A 23402-nucleotide genomic window follows, 5' to 3' on the forward strand; every position below is an offset into this window, starting at 1 on the left:
CAAAAGGTGATGGGAGGAATGTTTGCAGTAAGTATAAACACTGGAAATCGCTTGGGATAGCATTGCAACCTATCATTCTTTTGCCCACCATTATACCTATGCTTGGACCTGGCCATATGCAAATCAGTCTTGACCTTGCTCCAATGGGAATAGTCCAGCCCGAACTGCCAGGCCAGGTCCTTCCTAAACCGGAACACAAGCAACCCAAGACCAGTTTCTACATGTTTGGGGCTATTGAGTCAGGTGTAGTTTGGTTCCAGTGGCACAGTGAGCACAGGACACATGTCTAGGCATACCTTTGCCACTTAGGGGGGGTACTTAAAACCCACAAAAGGTGATGGGAGGAATGCTTGCAATAAGTTTAACCACTGGCAACTGCCTGGGGTATCGGACCGGGAAATTAGTGGAAAGTTGCCCTTAATACCCAGTACAGAAATTTTGAATATTTACTCACGCCATTTGGTCTGTGCAAAGATCCGGCAACATTTCAACATTTTGTCAATAGTATTTTTGGAGATGTGTTGGATATATATATGTTGTCATACAATTTAAAAATATTATTTGTTTGCAAAAGTAGAAACAAATTTCCTTCAGGTTATGGAAATGGTATTTTGGGGTTTTAAGATACCTGACAACGTACACCATATGGACCAAGACATAGTCAAGGCATTACAAGAGTGGCCATCCCTCAGGTCCGTGGAAGAGATTCAGCGGTTTCTGGAGTTTGCCAATTTGTACTGGCATTTGTACAAGCATTCTCAGAGATTGTTAGGCCGCTATCAAACTTCACACATCAGGGGGTCCTATTTAATTGGGGAAGTGCACAAGAGACTTAAAAAGGCCTTAACTAAACATCCTGATAATGAATTGCCCTTTATTCTTGAGACCAATGTCTCAGCATTTGCAATTGGACCGATTATATTACAAAAAGATCCAAAACTGTGGCGGTACATTCAGTAGCAAATTTTTCTGAATCCCTCCAAGCTGCAGAAATTAATTACACTATCTATGATTCAAAACTATTGGTTATTAACCCCTTCCGTGGTTGCGTCGGCCAACAGCCGGAGCAAGCACTACCTGCTGAGTGCTGTGCACGACCGTTGGCCCACGCAGCCCCGCCCACTCCGTCGAACGCCCGCACCGCGGCGGAATCGCCGCCGCAGTAAACGGGTTAAAGTCACTTTGGCGCATTGGCGACACTAATTACAGGGAGCTCAGCATTTGACTACAAGCTGGACGGAACATAAACATCTAAAATCAAAAAAGTGCATGGATCAAAGAATTCTCAATTCCCATCTGTCGATCTTGGTATTACCAGGAATGCCGGGTGACGATGCAGAAATCCTCTTGAAGAACGACATCAAACACAGCAGAGTGGATTGCACAAATTACAACACACTGAAAACTAGCAAAAGAGCCTCTTTGGCGGTTGTACGGCTTTACAACGCGTGCTTTTGCAGCACGTGCCGTTAAATCGCGGTTTTTTTCAACGCAAGTCGTTATTACGACTTGCGTTGGAGGGGTGCGGACTTAGGGATTTTTTTATTTACTATTCTAACACCAGCCTACGTACAGTAGGGAAGGTGTTGGATAGTAAATTAAAATATTATATGTCCTGCAGCGCCCTCCAGCGCAAGTCGTGGTAACGACTTGCGTTGAAAAAAACACGTTGTAACGGCACGCGGTGCAACAGCCGCGTCGTAAAGGCTGTTCCCCCTCTGTGGCAGAAGGGAATGGTTTTCATTTCAGATCCTATTTTGCAAAAACATATCCTATATTGGGGCATGAATCCTTTGTAGCAGGGCACCCAGAGAGCGATCAAAAAACAAGAGTTGATAGCCCGTCAATTTCAGTGGTCTAAAATGAGAGGATAAAGCGAGTCATCTGTGCCGAAGTCAAGGTGCCTGTAAGAAAACCAGTGGGACTGTTGCAGCCCTTGCCTCTACCTCAAAATTCCTTGTGACAAATCTCGATGGACTTTATGACCAATTTGACTGCTTCAGGAGGAAAGCCTGTTTTCTTAATGGTAACTAACTATCTCACAAAGCCGGGACATTTTATTCCATTAGAAAAGATTCTCTCAGTCCCCAAACTTGCATCAGTATTCTTCAAAGAAATGTTTAGATTACATAGACTTCCAAACTTCATCATTAATAATAGACGGTTTTATTTCATAGCTGTATTTCGCAGAATTTTGTGTAGACAGAGTGGTACATTTCATGTCCATTAGCTACCATCCCCAAACAGACAGACAGACAGAAAATTGAATCAAATGCTTTAACATAATTTAAGCTGTTTTAAATGAATAATTTGCAAAAATATATGCATAGATTCCTATTGTGGATTTTTCCTACGATAATACCTGGTTCTTTTTCATTCCACAGGGTACATCCCAACATTTGGCAATCTACGGTTTCCTCCTATACAGTCCTTTTTTGTACAATCTCCACCCAGAGATATTCATAAGAACAAGTTCAGCATTAATCCATTTTAGAAGGAAAAAAGCTCTGTATAAGAGGTTTTCAGGCAGGATCCATAGTGAAGTATAGTGTTTAGTACAGGAGAGAAGGTCTGGTTATATAATGGTTAACTTTGCTTTCCAAGGTTCCATCACAATTTAAATCTAAATTTGAAGGAACCTTTCCCGATGTCAGACTAATAGGGAAATCTGCCATAGAATCAAGGTTACTTGATCAATGGAGGACACACCTTGTAGTTTGCATATCCAGAGTATTAAAAAAGGCTACTTGATCTGCTTCGATTCCACCCCCACTTTAGTGGCTGGAACATCCGAGTAAAAAGTAGAGGAACTATTAATTTAAAATACCATCAAAGACAATTACAGCTGGTAGCATGTAAGCGATATGGTGTACTCCTGCAAACCAGCAGTCTTTGTCTGATTAGTAAGACTGTTTCATAAAATGTTTCACAACAAAGCTAGGCATAAAAGAAGCAGAGGGTGACTTTAGGTGGGAGTACTGTCAGGTTTTGTGGAAAGACAACATACAAGAGAGTTAAGGAAATATCACATGGAGGAGATGGAAAATGGGTCAATGGGTCAATGGGGACTACAGTCATAGAGGACAAAAGCTTCCAGGGAAGCCTAAGCCATCAGAGGATCAGCAGTTGTCTTCCAGGTCAGAGAGGGCACAGCCCTATAAAGAGTTAGTACATCCTACAGAAGACTGTGTCTAGCAACATTGGTTGTTTATAACTCCTTCCCATGATGATTCAGTTTGTACCCGTAATCCCTTTGCCAGTTCCCTCGGTCTCCCTTCTCCTGTCTACTGTCCCATATATTTGTTTTTAGACAGATCTTGGCATTTTGACTCAGCTACTGTTTTTTTGACCTTCGTACGGTTATTTCCTGTGATTTGGCTTAGCTGGCGAGGGACCTGCTTTTGATCGGGCTTTCAGATTTCCCTTTTTGATTTGGCAACTACAGTACGCTTTCTGGTGAAGTGGAGTGCTACTTGTTTTCAGTTCTCGGGCACTTTTCTCAGCTTTCACCTAAAACAGGGTATGACATTTCAAGTATTTCTACAGCACTAACCTGTTGTGAGAAATCTTCTTTCATTATCTGATAATCAATGTCTTCCGTTTTCTTTCTTGACAGTGAGTGGTACTGTCCCAGTGTGACAATGTGCCATCCTGAATCCCACTTTTTAGAATCTGGTGCGTGATATAGGAAGCAGGAAAACATTGAATGGGAGAAGGCTGGATTCACCTTGCTGTCCTTCAGCCTGAGTTCCCAGGTTCATGATACAAGGCACCAGATTCTATGAGGAAACCCTACATTTGCTTCATGCTCCACCTCTGCCTACATATCTTATTACTCTTACTGAATGGCTGGAGAGCATAGTTTTTTGAGTTAACAGCATTAATTTAACATGGGAACAACTGGTACTACACACACTGTCATTGAAATGCCCAAGGCACCCTGATAGTAACTGGTTCCTCTTACCCATGGAGGGTCGTCAAGGTTGGGGTGCTCTTTCTTTTTAGTGACTTTCCGTAACTAAAATCTTCAAGAGGCACATTATGATGGTTCTAGCCCAGATTCGGCAGTGAATAACAATATGCTCAATTTTCTAGCCATTATTCAGGTCAACTAAGAGACCTGTTTTAAGAAGACTGAGTGCAGCTTAAAGCTAGAATGCAGGACTGGCTGTAAGCGGACCCTCTAGCTCTTTCTGGTGAAAAGACTGAAAATATTAAACTTTATTTGTTTTCTCAGATAGCCACTGATGCTCACACATAGAAGCAAAACGAAAAAATTCTAACCACCTGAGCTTGATTTAGAGTTTGGAGGATGGTTGACTTTTTACAGATGCATTATATCCTAAGGCACTCGTAATTATGGCAGAGGCGGATATCCGTTATGTTTGTGATGGAGTAATTTGTTGCCAGAATCTAACTCAGGCCCCTGGTTTCAAGGTTTGTGTACATTTAGATGATGGAAAGCACGGAGAATCTGGTTCATAGGATGTGCTAAGAAGCGGGAAAGATGCAAATGAGGAGCACTTATGCATTTTATCTATTACTTGAGGCCTATTTTTTATTTATAGTCTGAGGAGAAATTCCAGGAACCCCCACACATTGGCTACAGTACTAGGAAATGCTAGATATAAACTTTCAACATTTGTTTCACTGCATAGCTTATCTTTTCTATCATCATTTAAATTCTTTTATAATAAATTCACACTCATTTATAGGGTTCTCAGTATACTATTCAGTACATATCAAGTCAAAAAAGGGGATAGGAAAAAAAAGATTAAACAGTCATACTATGATGTGCAGCAAGCTCAAAAAGTGAAAGATCCTGGGTGCACGTAAGATCAAAACAGACCATGATACTAGCACCCACTAACATTGCATATCCTGTCAAGACTCTGAGTATAACATGGCCTAATCTTGTGCACACTTTTGGAGGAGCTTTGACAGTGCCTATTGACTGTATGCAGAACCAACTTCAATCAGGTTATCAGCTGACTTCATAGCATTAGTGGCACCATGCTCAGTTCAGGACTTTCATTCAAAAGCTGGGTGTATTCTAGGAGCTGTAGCCCTGGCTCACCTTAATTCAAACAATTGGCCAAAGGTCCAAAATTACAATGGCATTGTCGACGGCAAATTGAATTAAACTATAGTGCCCTTGATGACATGGTATCCTTAAACCACAGGAACTTCAACGATTTGTCCAACATTAGTATCAACAGCTCGGTTGCACAAGATGGCTGCCAAGTATGTACCCGTAGTGATAGATATATGTCAGCCTTCAAGCATAATCCTGCAACATTTTGAGCTACCTACTTAAGTATCATGGAACTTCACACGGACTGAAGAAAGGTCAATGAGAAAGACATTTTTCACTGCAAGTTTGAAACTTTCTACCCTGCTACAATAGTAAAATAATCTATATTTGGAATGCAAGCTGTAGATTGGACTGCCGTCTACCTTTGGATGAGTAGTATTTTTTTTTTTAATGTTTTTATTGAAAACAATGCAGGGCACATGTCAATCAAATGGCACAGACAATGGGTATCGCAGATTACAATAGACCTTTGCGACATTTTACTCAGCAGTAGACTTAGCAGCAAAAAACTCATTCCCTTTGGTACTACCTTGGATTCCCTAACTCCTACCCACCCCTTACTCAGATTCACTCTCCCCATCTAGCATTGGCGGTTCACATAGATACCCCCCAGATTTTCTCCCATTTCCGGGGACAACCACGGTGCAGATAAACCACCCTCTCCGCCATCATTGCTGCATCCAAGTCTAAGCACCAATCTTTAACCGCATGCGTGCGGGCGGAATTCCGCTCGCACGCTGAGATTTGCGGAACCGCATGTTACGTGACGAGCTGGGCTCGTCATGAGCGTGCGAGGAGGCTACCTCATGACGAGCCCAGCTCGTCATGAGCGTGGAAGGGGTTAAGCGTCGGCACCTCCTCGGATCCCCAATACTTGGCTATATTTCGTTTAGCATACATTACACCCAGCGTCACCCAGTCCTGAGCGGGGTGTGTGAGATCATTCGGCTCCCAAAGGTTCAGGATGAGTAGTATTTTTAAGGAATCAATTATCATCATAAGAACTCTCTACTAAGCTAAACAAAAATAATTTCTATTAGACACCAAGCATAACTCCATGAGTGATCCTGTATGGTAGTATCATTATTGATGCTGCTTCTGGAATACTATGCTGGTAATTACATTGGTTCCACCTAATATTGACTCTAATATACTCCAAACAAGACTGATCCACGTCTACAATGCAAAGTAGCTGGAGAAGGCAATGCTTGGGTTGTGAATGAGGAAGCACTGGTCTGCTTAATGGTAGACTTGATTGAAGGCACTTTTGGGTTCCTCCCACTAGATAACTGTAGCAGGGGTGCGGACCACTGGCTACTAAATGCCCCTTGCACCACAACCATCATGTCTGCCTATATTATGCCATTACTTACTCACACAAGAGAATTATCTAATGCTAAACGGCAATCAAAGGAAAATTACAGTCTTAATCTTAGGTTCCTGGAAGAGCACAGCAGTGCTCTCATTTTTCCAAGGCCCATGCATGTTTAGCTCATCCAGGGATGTTATTTCTCTGCATATTTGTACTTGTATAGTGAGAAAAACCAGCACTACAGGTTCCATAATGCACAGAAACAAAATCCAGAGTGGAAGAGCTTCTTATTCTTATTCGTTGTTGGACCTGGCCCTTTTTGCAGCATTATCCCCAATCGCTTTGCCTTCCTCCTGTATTGTTTTTTACCCTCTTTTTGTTGGCTTTAGTATTCTGGGCACCTTACCAATGCTATTCAGTGCTAAAGTGCACGTGCTCTCTCCTGTAAACATGGTATAATTGCCTTACACCTGTTTGGCATATTTAATTAACCTGCAAGTCTCTTCTACAGTGGTATTACATATAGCCAGGGCCTGAAAATTAAATGCTACTAGTGTGTCTGGAGCGCTGCATGCTCCACCCCCAGAAGTAGCCTTTCAAACCTGTCCCGGGTCTGCCACTTCAGGGTCTGCGTGTACAGTTTACTGCCACACTGACCTGCCATTTAAAGTTACTTGCTAAGCCTGAAACTCCCCTTTTACTACATAAAGGCCACCCCAAGGTAGGCCCTAGGAAGCCATATGGGCAGAGTGCTGCGTGGGTAAAAGGTAGGATATGTGCCTTTACTGTGTGGCATGTCCTGACAGTGAAAAGCGCCCTATTTCATTTTTCACTACAGTGACTGCTGCTCCTCTCATAGGTTAGCATTGGGAATTCCCTTTTATGTTTGCATATATTGTATATATTGAAGTGCCAACACTACAGTCAAAACTAAGTGGAGCGCCCTGAATATTGACAGTAGGATTGACACTACAGTCAACACTGAGGGGAGCGCAAATTGTGTACTGAATGTACCATGATGCAAAGGATATGAAGTAGTGTCCGGCCACACCCTTTTCCCTGCCGAAACTGATTTTCATGACATCTTCTAACATTTATCACACATTCCTAATGTTCCTTTCTGTAAAAAATTGCATTCTGGCCCATTGATTACACTTCATCCAGCCTGAGCCAGAGAGTACAGCTCAAGCCGGGTAGTATGGCCCGGGTGCAGAGAGTACAGCTCAAAGCCCAAGCCAGAGATTCCGGCCTGACGGCGGGCATAAAGATGCAACTCGTAAATGACCTCTATGAATACCAAATGTCCTAAAGTTAGACTTTTGTTTCAGATTGCCTTTGTGAATCGGGCCCTTTGAGTATAATTACAGGTGCTCTGATCCTGTGATTTCAGATACTGCTTAGGACTCGTTACCAGATGCTGCTGGCTCTACAGACTGCACCTTACCAGAAGGAAATGTTATGCTGCTAGAAAAAAACGCCATTAGACTCCCTTGTTTTGTGTGCTGACCTATGGCCTGCTGGGCTGCAAGAAGGACTGCCTCTTTGCCTACAAGCACGCTACGCGTCAGCCGCCTTCGACACGGTCTGCCACTGCACACTATGAACACGCCTACACGATGCCGCGATCCAAGAGAAGGCCCTGGACTGGACCACATCCTTCCCCTCTGGCAGAACTCAGAGTTTGCTGGCCCACTGCCTACATTCCTGTTTGTGTGCCCCCTATGATCTCCCAGAGCTTGGTGGCCTGTCTTGAGCCTGTAACAGAAGGCAGGGGAGGGGAGTGCTGAATAGTGATTTGTTACGAACACTTGATAAATGCCTAAAATTTCATTCCGCAAACGGGGAGCGCTTTGTGTTTTTCTTTCATGACCCCCAGTGGGTGGTGAGCAAACACGCCGTCGAACTCTGGGACCTCCTTGAATCTACCACCCCAGACGTCGCCTTCCTGACGGAGACCTGGCTGAACACCGCCTCAGCACCCAACATCGCCATAGCCATCCTGGAAGGCTACAAGATCTTCCGCAAGGACCGCGCCAACGCCGTTGGAGGAGGAATCGCCATCGTCCACAGGATTACCCTCAGTGTCTCGACCAACACCGATGACTCCCTCAGCACCGCCAAACACATGCACTTCCAGATTCACACCGACCCGAACACCACCCTCAGAGGAACCCTCATCTACAGACCCCCCAGACCACGACCACAGTTCAGCGACTCCATCGCCGACCTCATCAGCACACACGCCCTAGTCTCCACAGACTACATCCTCCTCGGGGACCTGAACTTCCACCTAGAGAACAACAACGACACCGACTCCACCACCCTGATCGACAACCTAGTTAACCTTGGACTCAGACAGCTCGTGACAACATCCACCCACGCCACCGGCCACACGCTTGACCCCATCTTCACAGCAAGCCCCAAGTCACCTTCAGCCACCCCACCGAACCCCACTGGACCGACCACCACTGCATCCACTTCACCTTCAGGAAGCCCACCATGCACCACCACACCCAGCAGATGCCTCGACGCCACTGGAGCAAGGTCACAGAAGACCAGCTAACCAACACCCTCGCCCAGAATCCACCAGCCGACCCCAACACCGCCGCCCGCAACCTCAGACAGTGGATGGACAACTGCGCCAACACCCTCGCCCCGATCAAGCAACCCTTCAACAGCCACACTAACAAGAAAGCCACCTGGTTCACCGAAGACCTCCAGGACTCCAAACGAACATGCCGGAAACTGGAGAAGAACTGGCTCCGCGAACGAATGCCAGATAGCTACGCAGCCCATAAGAACGCCACCCGCACACACCACCAACTCATAGAGCCGCCAAGAGGGCCTCATTCAAAGACCGCCTGAATAACATCGCACACAACAGCAAAGAGCTCTTCAACATCGTGAAGGAACTCTCCAACCCCAGCTCCAACACCAACGACATCCAGCCTTCGCAAGACCTGTGAGACTCGCTGGCCACCTTCTTCCACCGCAAGATCGCCAACATCCACGACAGCTTCAACGCCATGACCGCCCCATCAACCACCGCCCCCACGACCACCAGCTGCACCAGCCGCCTGCTCTCCTGGACCAGCACCAACGACGAGTACACCAGTGAGACCATGAACACCATCCACTACGGATCACCGCTGGACCCATGCCCCCACCACATCCTCAACAAAGCACAACCATCGCACCCCACCTCCGTAAAGTAATCAACACTTCCTTTGAGACAGCAACCTTCCAGGAAACCCGGAAGCACGCCGAGATCAACGCCTTACTCAAGAAACCCAAGGCGGACCCCAAGGACCTCAAGAACTTCCGACCCATCTCCCTGCTCCCGTTCCCGGAAAAGGTCACAGAGAAGATCGTCAACAAACAACTGACCCGCTTCCTCGAAGAGAACAGCATCCTGGACCCGTCCCAGTTCGAGTTCCGCAGCAAGCACAGCACCAAAACCGTCCTTATCGCCGCCACCGATGACATCAGGACCCTGCTTGACAACGGAGAAACAGCGGCCCTCATCCTCCTGGACCTGTCAGCCGCCTTCGACACGGTCTGCCACCGCACACTATGAACATGCCTACGCGACGCCGCGATCCAAGAGAAGGCCCTGGACTGGACCACATCCTTTCCCTCTGGCAGAACTTAGAGCATCCGCCTCCCCCCCTTCCACTCCACTGTCACTGAAATCATCTGCGGTGTACCCCAGGGCTCTTCCCTCAGCCCGACGGTGTTCAATATCTACATGGCACCCCTCGCCCACGACGCCCGACAGCACGACCTCAACATCATCTACGCCAACGACACCCAGCTGATCATCTCTCTCACCAAAGACCCTCACACCGCCAAGACCAACCTCCACGAAGGAATGAAGGCCGTCGCCGAATGGATGAGGAACAGCCGACTGAAGCTGAACTCGGACAAGACGGAAGTCCTCATCCTCGGCTCCACCCCCTCATCCTGGAATGACTCCTGGTGGCCGACAACTCTAGGAACAGCCCCGACGCCCACCGACCACACACGCAACCTAGGGGTCATCCTCGACTCCACCCTCTCGATGTGCAAGCAGGTCAACGCTGTCTCCTCATCCTGCTTCAACACTCTCAGAATGCTCCGCAGGATCTTCAAGTGGATCCCCACAGAGACAAGAAGAACTGTCACCCAGGCCCTCTTCACCAGCAGGCTGGACTACGGAAACGCCCTCTACGCAGGAATGTCGGCCAAGCTCCTGAGGCGACTGCAACGCATCCAGAATACATCAGCCCGTCTGCTCCTAGACATCCCCCGTCACAGCCACATCACACCCCACCTGAGAGACCTGCACTGGCTCCCCGTCAACAAGAGGATAACCTTCAAACTCCTCATCTACGCACACAAAGCTCTCCACAAGACCGGCCCTGCATACCTCAACAGACGACTCAACTTCTACACCCCCACCCGCCAGCTCCGCTCGGCCAGCCTCGCCCTCGTCACAGTCCCTCGTCACAGTCCCCAGCGTCTGAAGAACGACCACCGGCGGCAGATCCTTCTCCCACCTCGCCGCCAAGACCTGGGACACCCTCCCCACCAACCTACGACAGACCCAAGACCTACTGTCCTTCAGAAGACTCCTCAAGACCTGGCTCTTCGATCACTAGCAGAACCCCCACCACCCTCGCTCCCCCCTAGCGCCTTGAGACCCTCACGGGTATATAGTGCACTTTATAAGTGTCTTGATTGATTGATTGATTTATGCACAGCTACAATCCAGAGTGCAGGCACCTGCGAGTGATCGCCCTTTGGGTTGTGTGCCGCACCCTCTACAACCCAGCTCTCTCTTGAGATCTCCTGAGGCCGCCCTCTTTGCCGCTGCACGTTGACTCCAAGCACCACAGCTTAGATCAAGAGGAGGCCCTCCGGATGTGTTGCCAGGAGGACCAGACTTCTCCATGACGACATGCTGACCTCCACAGGAAACTGATTAGTTTGTTCTTCAGAGCTCCTGCGCGGGCTGGCACTGCGCCGTGATGACAGCAGAGAGGGTCCCGGGGACAGGAGGGCTGCCCTGATCACCCAAGGTGCTGTGCCTCGGATATGGAATGCGGCAAAGTCTCCCTTTGGAGTCTGCTGTGGGAGGATAACCCTGCGTTGTGTTCACTCATACCTTTCGGGCCGGCAAGCACCACAATTGCTGTACCGCCTGTTTCTCTGTCTGGAGACGCAGAGTCAGAGGGCTTGTTTCCCAATCCCATAATTCCACTAGTGGGAACGGCAACATTTGGGGCACCAATACTCTATGGAGATTGTGTGTACTGGCCGCATTTAGGAAGCAACTTATGAATTACCGCATATCCCATAATCGGCACGCAGGTGTGAGGGTGCCCACGAGTCTCGTAACAAAGTTAACATATACCATGTAGCAGAGTACAGTTGCACTGCCCTCTAGGTGCTAGGAGAGTATTTGGGGATCTATGCGCTTATGGCAATTTATGGCAATCTGTGATGACTTACGTGCACTCATAAGGGGACTTGTGATACTGGGGATTTGTACTGATTCTGGTGATTTTACCATCTGCTGCAGTGTAGGCTATGAGATTGATGTATGTCATGTTTAGGCACTATACAGGAAAGGAGTACTATTTCAGGGGGTGTCTAATATGCACAGCATTGTTTTCTTTTTATGATGGTTTGCAGTATAAGAGACATTTCATTGATTGCACACATTATATTTATGACAATGGTCTAGTTGTCAACGTGATTACTGATTTAAGATGTTTTGGTCTATGATTTATGTGTAATATATTTTATATTTTTATATAATATTGTGTGGCATCTCTTTTGTGGTGTATTTATTGTGTTACTGGTGTGAGTATGTTGCACAAACACTTTACACATTGTCTCTGGGATAAGCCTGACTGCTTGTTCCAAGCTACCATGGGGATGAGCAGGGGTTATCTAGGGTGTGTAACTCCCTTGTCCTGACTAGAGTGGTGGGTTCTGCTGGCTTAGGTGCATATCGTAGCCAACCAGAAACCCCATTTCTAACACTCATGGATTTGGGAAACGTGACAGCTTTGGCAATGTCTGTTTCACATACAGTCATATGGCTCTCAAGTTCAGAAATGACTGTAGTTAAAAAAGCAGGAAGAGTCGTATATGCAGGTGATGAGACAAGATTAGGCAACTATGCGATGTAATGGGGTGAGATATGTCTCCCAAATAATTGTATGAAGCAACATGTTTTGCATGCAAGGTGAAGGGGAATAGAATATCTCAGGCCCACAAGATGTTACAGAAAGGTTTGTTTTACACAGAAATAGAACATGTATCTCAAACACAAGGTGTTCGGGCACCCTCTGCACAATGGGTAAAGGAAACAAGATGTATTGTACACATGAATTGATTGGCAAATTAACTACACAAAGTAATTAGTCAACTAAGCAAGGTGATGGGAAAAGATTTCATAACTACACAAAGTAATGGGTTAAGGTGTTCCAATTACAGTGGATGATTAGTCAGCTACACAAGGACATAGGGAAAGGTTAGTCCACAAGGCAAGCTCATGGGGCAAGGTTGATCAACCACATAAAATTATGGGTCAACTATACAAGGTGCTAGTGGTAGATAAATCAACTATATAAGGTAATGTGGGAGATTAGTCAACTACACACAGTCGTAGGGAGCGATCAGTTCACTGTGCAAGGTGATGGGGCAAGATTGGTCAACGACATAAAATAATGTGTCACGAGTAGTAAACTACACAAGGTGCCAGTGGAATATTAGGCAACTATCAAACAGTCAATAAGTGCTAAAAGAAAACCTGCATCATAAAGCAGCAATGTCTTATCAACACTGTGATAAGGCAAGATTGGTCAATTGCACAAGTCTGCCTGTCAAGGTTAGTCAACTATGTAAATTGAGGGAGAAGATGTTTTTTATACAAATTGGGCATGCTATGTCCCACAAACATGTAGATTGACCATGAAACTCTGCGGATAATGTGAGGAAGAAGATGGGTCTCACACATACATGGCTGTAGCAAATCGAATCTTGCACGTAGGTTGATGGGACAAGATGTGTCAGACAAAAAGTGATGGAGACATAATGTGTTTCAGACAATATATAATTGAGACAAGATACCCATCACATGCAAGATGATGGAAGCAAGATTGTTATGAACAAGGCAATGGATATCTCTCACAAATGACTAGGGCAGCATGGGCCTCATACACAAAGCGATGGAGGGCAGATGTGAATCAACACACAAGACATGTCTATATGTGTCCTATTCAACTTAATGCAGGTTTGACTTAGATGCAATATAATGTTAATCTTAAAAATGTGCAAGATGAGTTGTGAATATGTTAGAAGAAAGATGTGAATTGCACACGAGTTAATTGTTAACATACTGTGTTTAATGGAGGTCACAGAGATCTAACTGACAAGAAGATTAATTTATTGTGTATCTTATGTTGGTTTTCAAGGACAAATATGAAGCTGATTAGTAACACAAGAGCAATACCATACACTCATCCTTCCTAGACAAATGATTTTCGATGATGATTGAAATGGGTGCATCTCATCTTAAAGAACAACTATCTCACATTAAAAATAATTAGGGCATGAGAAAAAGTGCCTAATGACATCACGCACATAGTAGCATATGCAAAACAGCTTTTCAAGTCATATATTTGATTATCTATAATACTATCTTCAGTGCTACTTTCACAATGCCTACATCCCCTCTTCCTCCAGTGTTGCACTTCTCATCTTCCCACCTTCCCTGTCCCTTACCTTCTCTCTGTTGCTGTGGGATTATGGTAGGTTGCTGGGGGAAGGCTTGACTGATTGGTGCATAGGCTGCTGGGTATGCTGCTGAAACACAGATGAATACCAGTATCAGGACACTGATCAACATTTTACCATCAGCTTTCTATCTGTTATAAAAAGGAGGATACATGAAATGGTGGACAGATCATTCACGCCCAATCACATAAACGTGTCAACGCAAAATATGACAAGAAACATAGGTCAATGTAAAAAAAACCTTAGCCTTAACAGAACACTAGATTTGAGACTGATTGGTATTATGTAGAAAAGGTGCTGCATTGCTGAAGTAGGGAACAAGCACGCTGGAAGTCAAAATATAGGGAATGGGATGATCATTCAAAGGCAAAGTCACAACAATGACGCGTTGAACCTTATCAAATGTGTTTCGGACAGCTAGAACGCAGGTTTTTATTTTTTTTGTTGCTATCAGTGGAAAATGTGTACAAAGGCTATTGTTTCAATCACAATAATAATATTAATAATAGTGCTTCACACTGCACCTCTCCTATTTCTGACCACCATAAGTGACATGTTACAGTTACCAAATGTATTGGTTCTCAGTTTACTGTCCTAGTTTTGAAGGATGAGTCGACCATGCTGTGATTAGAACTTGTGGCCTGCACATCACCACCTATATAAGCATTGAGCATTCAACTTAATCAGTCTAATCATGTAAATACAGTTGTAGGTTTTGGTTTTGCATCAGTGTGGCTTGATTTTGAGAACGCCCTGTCTGTTGGGCCTAGAAGCTCCAGCAAATGAAGACAGGGCTCCAGCAAATCAAGCTGCGTATTAGCAAGAGGGGGCAGAAGTGTAAATTTCACAAGCAAAGATGTATAAACTTAACTTTATGTAGGTTGCAAACTTTGTAAAACTGCACCTATGAGTGAAAAGTCTTGCAAAAATATGGCGGCAGAAGTATTGGCCTCCAAAAATGCTTTTGTGAAGAAAGGGTACTTTTGCTGAGATTTTGTGAAGCAAATGCTTGACAAAAAGTTCACGTATAAAAGAAAAGTATTGGAATTTCACACACTTTAGTGTAAGCCTGCCGTCATTCTGTGATCTCAATAAACAATTATTAGGAATACCAAAGGGCCTATACAGTGATGCGTGCTCTAGTGTCTGAGTAACTGCAGATCTCACTTCTCCTTCAGCTGTTGAGATGATACACTAGGGTTCTACCGGCTGTACTCCTGAGCATCTTACATCCAACATGGGGACATGATTCCGTCGTAATAGTAGCCCGTCAGATCTGGAGCACCCTTCCGTTGGTCTACAATAATTCCTTTTGCATCCATTGTTTTTGTTAATGATCCAAGAGTGACTTTTACAAAGAAGAATTTATGTTTATATGATGATCATGATGTGCCCTTCTAGCACCAAGCAGTAACCTGTATGCATCGTCAACAAAACTGGTCGGTGCAGACCAGTGATAATGGTCAATTCTGCCTCTCCCATATTGACTCTTCGCTAAATCTTCCACTTTTTCATCCTAGTTCTAATGAACATTAGCACCAGACTCACCCCCTAAGGGGTATCTCTACGCTATAGGAGCAGGGACACAAGACCAGAAGAATCAATTGCAGACAATTTCTGTTTTAAGAAGTTTCCTGAAACGGAGGAGGTCAGAACCCTTTCGAAGGTGCAGAGGCAGGAGATTCCAATACAGTTGAAAAAGGGAGGAGAAAGCATTACCTCCTGCATAGGACTTCTTGAAACTGGGGGTAACGAGAAGATATTTTTCCCCTGAACGTAAAGATTTGCTTGGCTGACAGTGGAGGAGTTTTTCAGTGAGATAGCTAGGACCCTTGCCATTTAGAGCCTTGTGTACAATGCAACAGATCTTAAAATAATTCTCTGACATATAGGAAGCCAGTGACATCATCGCAAAAGAGGAAGAGAGTCTGTTCTGAATGGCATATTGAAAACCAGACCAGCTGCAGTATTTTGAATCACCTGAAATGTATTCAGTAAAGATTAATTTGCAGCTGCTCGAAACACATTGCAGTAGTCTAAACGACTACTCACCAGAGCCTGGATTAGAGTTTTTCATACAGATAAAGAGAGGAGATGAAACGCTCTAGGCAAGAGACTCAATATATGAAAGCAAGTATCAGTCGTAGCTACTACCCGATCTTTCATAGTGAGAAGATGGTCCAAACGGACACCCACGTTTTTAGCCACAGACTTGGGGACTGGTGCTATGCCTCACTCCGGGGGCCACCATTTCGAAGACCACAATGTTTGAGCATTACCATAAAGCATAATTTCTGTTTTGTTGGCATTTAACTGAAGACATTTTTTGGTCATATATCCAGAAATTGCTCGAATTCCTTCCGCAAACAGGGATTTGGTAGAATCTGCCACCGCACCCTAGTGCAGCGCCTCAGCAACGTCGGAATCCAGGAGAGAGCACTGGAATGGATCATCTCCTTCCTCGACGGAAGAACACAGAGAGTCCGCCTACCACCGTACAAGTCAGAGGCCACCGAAGTCATCTGCGGCGTCCCTCAAGGATCATCGCTGAGCCCCACCCTCTTCAACGTCTACATGAGCCCCCTCGCAGCCATCGCACGCCAACACAACCTCAACATCATCTCCTATGCCGACGACACCCAGCTGATCCTCTCCCTGACCAACGACCCCGCCGCCGCCAGAGCCAACCTTCACGAAGGGATGAAAGACGTAGCCGAGTGGATGTCGACCAGCCGCCTGAAACTGAACTCAGACAAGACGGAAGTCCTCATCCTGGGCTCCTCGCCCTCCGCCTGGGACGACTCCTGGTGGCCCCTCGCCCTGGGCAGCGCACCCAAACCGACAGACCACGCACGCAACCTGGGATTCATCCTGGACTCCTCCCTCACCATGACCAGACAAGTCAACGCCGTCTCCTCGTCATGCTTCAACATCCTGCGCATGCTACGGAAGATCTTCCGGTGGATCCCCACCGAGACAAGGAAGACGGTCACCCAGGCACTCGTCACCAGCCGACTGGACTACGGCAACGCCCTCTACGCCGGAACCACCGCCAAGCTCCAGAAGAGACTCCAGCGGATCCAGAACGCCTCAGCCAGACTCATCCTCGACATCCCACGACACAGCCACATCTCCGGACATCTGAGAGACCTGCACTGGCTCCCCATCAACAAAAGAATCACCTTCCGCCTCCTCACCCACGCACACAAAGCCCTACACGATCAAGGCCCCAGCTACCTCAACAACCGCATCAACTTCCACGTTCCCAAACGACATCTCCGATCAGCCAGCCACGCCCTCGCTGCCGTCCCCCGCATCCGGAGAACGACAGCGGGAGGAAGGTCCTTCTCCCACCTGGCCGCCAAGACCTGGAACTCCCTTCCGACCGACCTGCGCCTGACCCAAGACCACCTCTCCTTCAGAAAGAAGCTCAAGACCTGGCTGTTCGAGCAGTAGCAGCTCTCCCCCCCCCCTAGCGCCTTGAGACCCTCCGGGTGAGTAGTGCGCTATATAAATGTCTGTGATTGATTGATTGAGTGCTATTGCCGAATGATAAAGGAAGTTGGGTATCATCAGCATATGAAAACGGGGTAAACCCAAAATCTGCAATGATCCTTGCAAGAGGAGCCACATAAACATTGAACAAAGTAGGGCTAAGACACGAGCCTTGTGGTAAACCCTTCATGAGCTCAATGGTACAAGAGCGGAAGGGACCCAGGTTAATGGTTTGTGTATGCTGACTTAAAAAACTAGAGAACTATTTTAGAGTAAGTCCACTGATCCCTATCTCCTTCAGTCTTTGGAGGAATTTGTGATCAGACGCCGTATCAAATGTTGCTGACAGATCCAGCACCAGTACCACCGCTTGATTATTGTCAAGGGAGTGTCTGATGTAGTAAGTAACTGCTATGAGAGTTATGGAGATGGCATGCGTAAAAATGTAGCTTCTGAGGTGTCTATGACTGTGGAAACATTTTCATATATTTTGTTAATTTTTTTCTTCAAAATAGTTGCCGATATCATCAAATAACTTTTGGAAAGGAGGAATATTATTAGTACAGGCGGTCGGATTAGTGAAAGATTTAAGGACTTTATATAATTCTTTGGTAGAATTATCTGCCTGATTAAGTTGTAAAGCGATGTAAGCTTTCCTAGCTTTTTTATATTCTTATGGCAAAGTCCCTAAGCATTTGTTTCATTCTCCTTCAAATTGTGCGATTGTCACCAAGACTGCTCCGGTTTTTTACAATTTGCCTTCTCCTTGAGCAGCTCTGGTGAATAGCAGGCCACATGCTGTCTCTGGATGTTTGAGTGTTGTTGTTTCTAAAGGGTATTTAATATTTAAACAAAACAACAAGAGCAACCCTTATGTCCATGCAAACAGGGGTATCAAGTAATCCTTAAGAGAAAACTTTCACATGGTACTCTTTTTGCACATCGATATATGGGTATCACAGATATTTCTGTGCAGACTATATCACATACAAAGGCAATGCAATATTTCAAACATTTAAAAGGAGCAATAACAACTCAGCCAGTATGTAACGTGGTTCAGCCGAACCGAGTTTATTCAAAACCAATACAAATTCTTACAATCAATTACGTTGTGCACAGTGAAAAAAGAAATAGCAGACCCCAGGTGTGTAGTCAACCAAGACTAAAAGAAAGATAATAAAAGAAGTGAAACAAAAGGGAATCAACTCAAAAAGTGATTGGCTGATACACATGTGAGACATCAAATTCAGGTACAAACAGTTACGGATACAATAATGTAGTATTTGTATCTGCATAACGCAAGAAACTTTGTCAGTCTCTATACTCGTGTCGATAGGCGTTACAACCCTTTCAGAATTATACGAATTACACAGAGACCACTACCAGCATTGTCCAGTCCTCTTTTCAAAGAACTGAGGCCCCTACCATGCTCAGTCCTGATGAGACCCTAAAATTCTGAAAGGGTCGAAACGCAGTCGACACGAGTATAGAGACTGACAATATTTCTTGATTTATGCAGATACAAAGGTTACATTATTGTATCCGTAACTGTTTGTACCTAAATATGCTGTCTCACATGTGTATCAGCCAATCACTTTTTGAGTTGATTCTCTTCTGTTTCACTTATTTTATTATCTTTCCTTTAGTCTTGGTTGACAACACACCTGGGGTCTGCTATTCCTTCTTTCACTGTACACAATGTAATTGGTTGTATTAAAAGGATAATAATATCCTTAGCTGATTTTAAAGCCCCATGAAGGTCATTTAACCATATGTTAATGTCACCAGACTCTCCTAATATAGTCAATTCTTTCATGAAGGTGTCTTGAGTCATTTTGTGCCATTGTCTCCTAAGATTAAGGGTGGGGCAATTTTATTCAGCCCGCACTGAATCAGCCAGTAACAATTCGACAGAAATTTTTGCTATCGTTCAGAGCTTCACCTCCCTTCTGGCCCAAGCTAGCGTATTGCAATCGTCGCCTGCCTGGTGTAATACTCTCTCATGCTTCTTTAGGGAAAAGATCTGGACTATTCAGGCGGTGTTCACTCCCTGTGGTACCAGTATTGGGGTGTCAGTTGAATCCCAATCTGCCGACCCTGTCCACTCTCTGTCCACATTTAGGACAGTTGACCCCCTGGAATCCTTAAAAATTCTACAGGGTCTAAAGTCTGGCTCGCCCTCAGATCCCCCTGTCCTGCTAGGCTATTGGCAGCAATGGCAATGACCATGAACACAGAAGTGACTACCATCATTAATATGTACCTTCAGAAAGCTGCTGTGCCACAGGCTTGGAAGTTGGCTAAGATCTTGCCACTTCTAAAAAAGCGTCATTGGACCCCCCTTAGCCCAGGAAACTATCAGCCCATCTCCTTCCTTCAAGCTCTGGCTAAGGTGTGTGAGAAGGTGGTTAATAAACATCACACGGGATTTGTGAAAAGGGAGGCGTTCCTGCATCCAGACCAATCAGGGTTTCGGGCATCTCATAGTGCAGAATCAGTTCTGGTTGAGGTGTTGGAGGCCATTCGTGAGTGTTTGGACGCCAGCGGGAGAGCTGCATTAATATTGCTGGACTTCTCAGTGGCATTCGACACGGTCCCACACTCACTTCTCCTGGCACGTTTGGCCAGGATAGGTGTGTCGGGTGCTGTTTGGGGCTGGCTTAAGTTTTTTTGGGAGGGTTGAGCAGATTTGGCTCACACCATCCTCCTCCTCCCCTCAGCCAGTGACTACTGGAGTCCCCCAGAGATCCTCCCTCTGCCCCCTTCTTTTTAATATCTATGTGACTCCGCTGAAACATCTGGCGGAGAGTTGGGGGTCAAGGTGATGGTTAATGCTGACGACACCCAGCTTCTTTTTACCTGGGACAAAGATGCAGATTTGGTGCTATTGGTTCAACACTGTCTATCCTCTATTTTTAAATGGATGACCGGTGCACAGCTCAAGTGCAAGGAAGAGAAGTCCGTCTGTTTGGGAAATTTCCTTCTAATTTTCGAGCGCACCTTTGACCTCCTGAGTTTCCATTGCCTACCTCCACAGGGAAGCCCACTAAAAATCTGGGGGTATGGTTTGATGAGGGTCTCTCTTTTTCAACACACATTACAAAGCTGGCCGGTTGCTGTTCCGGCCTCCTCAAAACTCTCAGAAGATCCTTTCCCATTTTATCTCAGGCAGCGAGGAAAACGGTTACTTGTGCACTGATCCTGTCGCGGCTGGACTACGTCAATGCCCTTTTTGTTGGCAATCCGGGCTACCTGTTGAAGAAGTTACAGGTGGTTCAGAATGCGGCAGCCAGACTCCTACTGGGCTCTTCAGGTGGAAACGCGTTCGACTTCAGTTACGATCCCTCCACTGGCTCCCGATAGCGGAGAGGGTCAAATTTAAATCATCGTGCCCTTCATGGCTATGGCCCTCTCTACTTGCAGAGACGCTTTTTGTTCCATGTTCCTGCACGATCCCTTTGGTCCTCATCCCTATGATTTGCTCATATTCCCCGCTTCAAGCTACAGAGGCTCTGGGGCAGATCCTTTGTAGTGAAGGCTGCTACTGCCTGGAATGCTCTTCCTCATGCCCTGCTATATTATTCAGGATCCAGTGGCTTTTAAGAGGAAACTAAAAACACATCTCTTTGCTTGATTCACGTTTCATATCCCGCTAGGCTCCGCGCTGGGATACTCATGAGTAGCTGTGCACGTTACAAATTTATGTAATATAACAATATAACATAATAGGAGTGAAGGCTACCTGAGTGCTAATGATCTGAAAATCGATCACAGAAATGGTCTGACTATACCACCGGATGAGGAGGTTCAGAATGTATGCGAGGAGCTTTCGTCAGGATAAGGTCTAATTTGTGTCCAGCAGGATGGGTAGGCCCAACATTATTCTTTTCCGAACCTAGGGAGACCAGATCTGCAAGGAATTGAACAGAACCCTTTATTGGATGTGTTTTGACTACGCCATCTCTGTTTGTCTCAGCTTTTGAAATGTTTTCCCTACTGCGAATTTTAGGGAGAACAGCTAGGAGTTTAATATTAGAGAACATCATGAGCGGCCTGTGCAGGTAAGAGCGGTGGGGCCACGTAGGGTTTGGCAGACGACGACGACAAGGAAAAATTATATATATTTAATTTTCCCTCGTCGTCGTCTGTTGAATCCCACCGGCTCCACCTCCTCACTGTTCTTACCTGCAAGGGCCACTCCTGCAGGATATTGGAAAAACTGGGATTCCTAGAGGGTATCACAAAGAAATAAGCTGCACTAGGAAAAACATCTAGGGAAGAACTGATAATGAAAGAAGAAACAATGCAGGAAAAACTGTGGATTACTGATTAAATATTACATGCAAAACTCGTAATCACAGAGGGAGCCATACATTAAGAATTTGGAAGAATAGCTGGAGTAACACATTTTCAGCTAATAAGTAAACAATAAATAATGTAGTACCAGGTAGGAACTGTAGATGGAATAACACAATGCAAACTAGAAATGAAAGAAGAAAAATAACTTTCTACTTCAGATGTAATAATATGCAATGTCCTGGAAATAGAAGGTAGACTAATGCACAGGACCTGGAAAAGTATTGAATGGAATAATGCATGGCGTACTAAATATTGAATGGAATATTGCACTGAGAAATTGGACCTACAGATGGAATAATACACAGAGAATTGGGAATAATAGATGAGATAATGCACTGTGAAGTAGGAGTTAAAGATTAAATAATTCACCGTGAAGTGGGAATTACAGATCCGACAATTCACCATGAGCATTGAATTGCGTTAAAGATAAAAAATGTAACTCTGAACTGTAAATAACGAGGGAAATATACAATGTAAACTGGGAAATAAAAAATGAATAATACAAAGAGCTCCGTATAATTTCAGATATAACAATGCACTGTGAAATGGGATTTATGGATGGACTAATGTAACATAAAATGGGAATTACAGATGCAATAAATAATACATAGAGAGCTAGGAATTATCTATGGAAAAATACAGCAAGAACTATGATTTACAAATACTTTGATTTGGGAAATGTAATTAGGATAACTAGTAAAAACAATTAGAAGAACAAAGGGGCTATATGTCACGGGTGGAACATTTAGCGCATAACTAAGAATTAAACAGTGGCCCCTATAAAGGAGAATATTTTGAAAGATTACAGCAAATGGAGCTGAGACCTGCATAGTGTTGCATGCCAGCATAGGCCTGCTGCAAGGGGTCTCCGACTGTAGGACTTTGTGCTGCAAATAGAAAAGACAGAAAAAATAGAAATAGAAATAATTATCCAGAAATTGAGCAATAGAACAAACAAGGAACAGAAAAGAAGACAAGTCAGGTTACAAGAGAAACAAGGGACATATGAAAGAGAAAGGCAGGTAAAAATATAACCAAAAGAGAGAGTGGGAATATTAAAGAGAATGGGGATAACAACTGAATGAAAAAGGAGAAGGGTGAAGGAGGGGAAGGGGAAGGAGATAAAACGGGGTCATAAGATAGAAGAGGGACAAAATTAAACGCAAAATTAAGAGCAGGTGTATGTAAAAGAGAAGAGGAAGAGAAAGAAAAGCAAAATTAGAGCAGGGAATTTAAAGAAAGTCATAAGGAAAAATAACACTAAATGAGACAGAAAGAGAGTTTATACAAGAGGGGATAGAGTAGCTATACAAAGTGACAGATGGGCGGTGTAAGAGAAGAGGAAATAAAACT

General features: G+C 45.0%; 1 protein-coding gene across 1 annotated transcript in view; it reads right to left on the reverse strand.

Moving 5' to 3' along the window:
• Nucleotides 1-23402, reverse strand: part of CELF6 (CUGBP Elav-like family member 6) — a 515009-nt gene that overhangs the window by 25383 nt on the left and 466224 nt on the right. Inside the window, exons 9-10 of the mRNA XM_078685027.1 lie at nucleotides 22874-22936; nucleotides 14184-14264 (exon numbers count right to left, since the gene is read on the reverse strand). Of these exons, the coding sequence (XP_078541153.1) occupies nucleotides 14184-14264; nucleotides 22874-22936 (144 nt within the window). The remainder of the gene's footprint in view (nucleotides 1-14183; nucleotides 14265-22873; nucleotides 22937-23402) is intronic.

The sequence above is a fragment of the Lissotriton helveticus genome, chromosome 3_2 (assembly GCF_964261635.1).
Source record: "Lissotriton helveticus chromosome 3_2, aLisHel1.1, whole genome shotgun sequence".
NCBI lineage: Eukaryota > Metazoa > Chordata > Amphibia > Caudata > Salamandridae > Lissotriton > Lissotriton helveticus.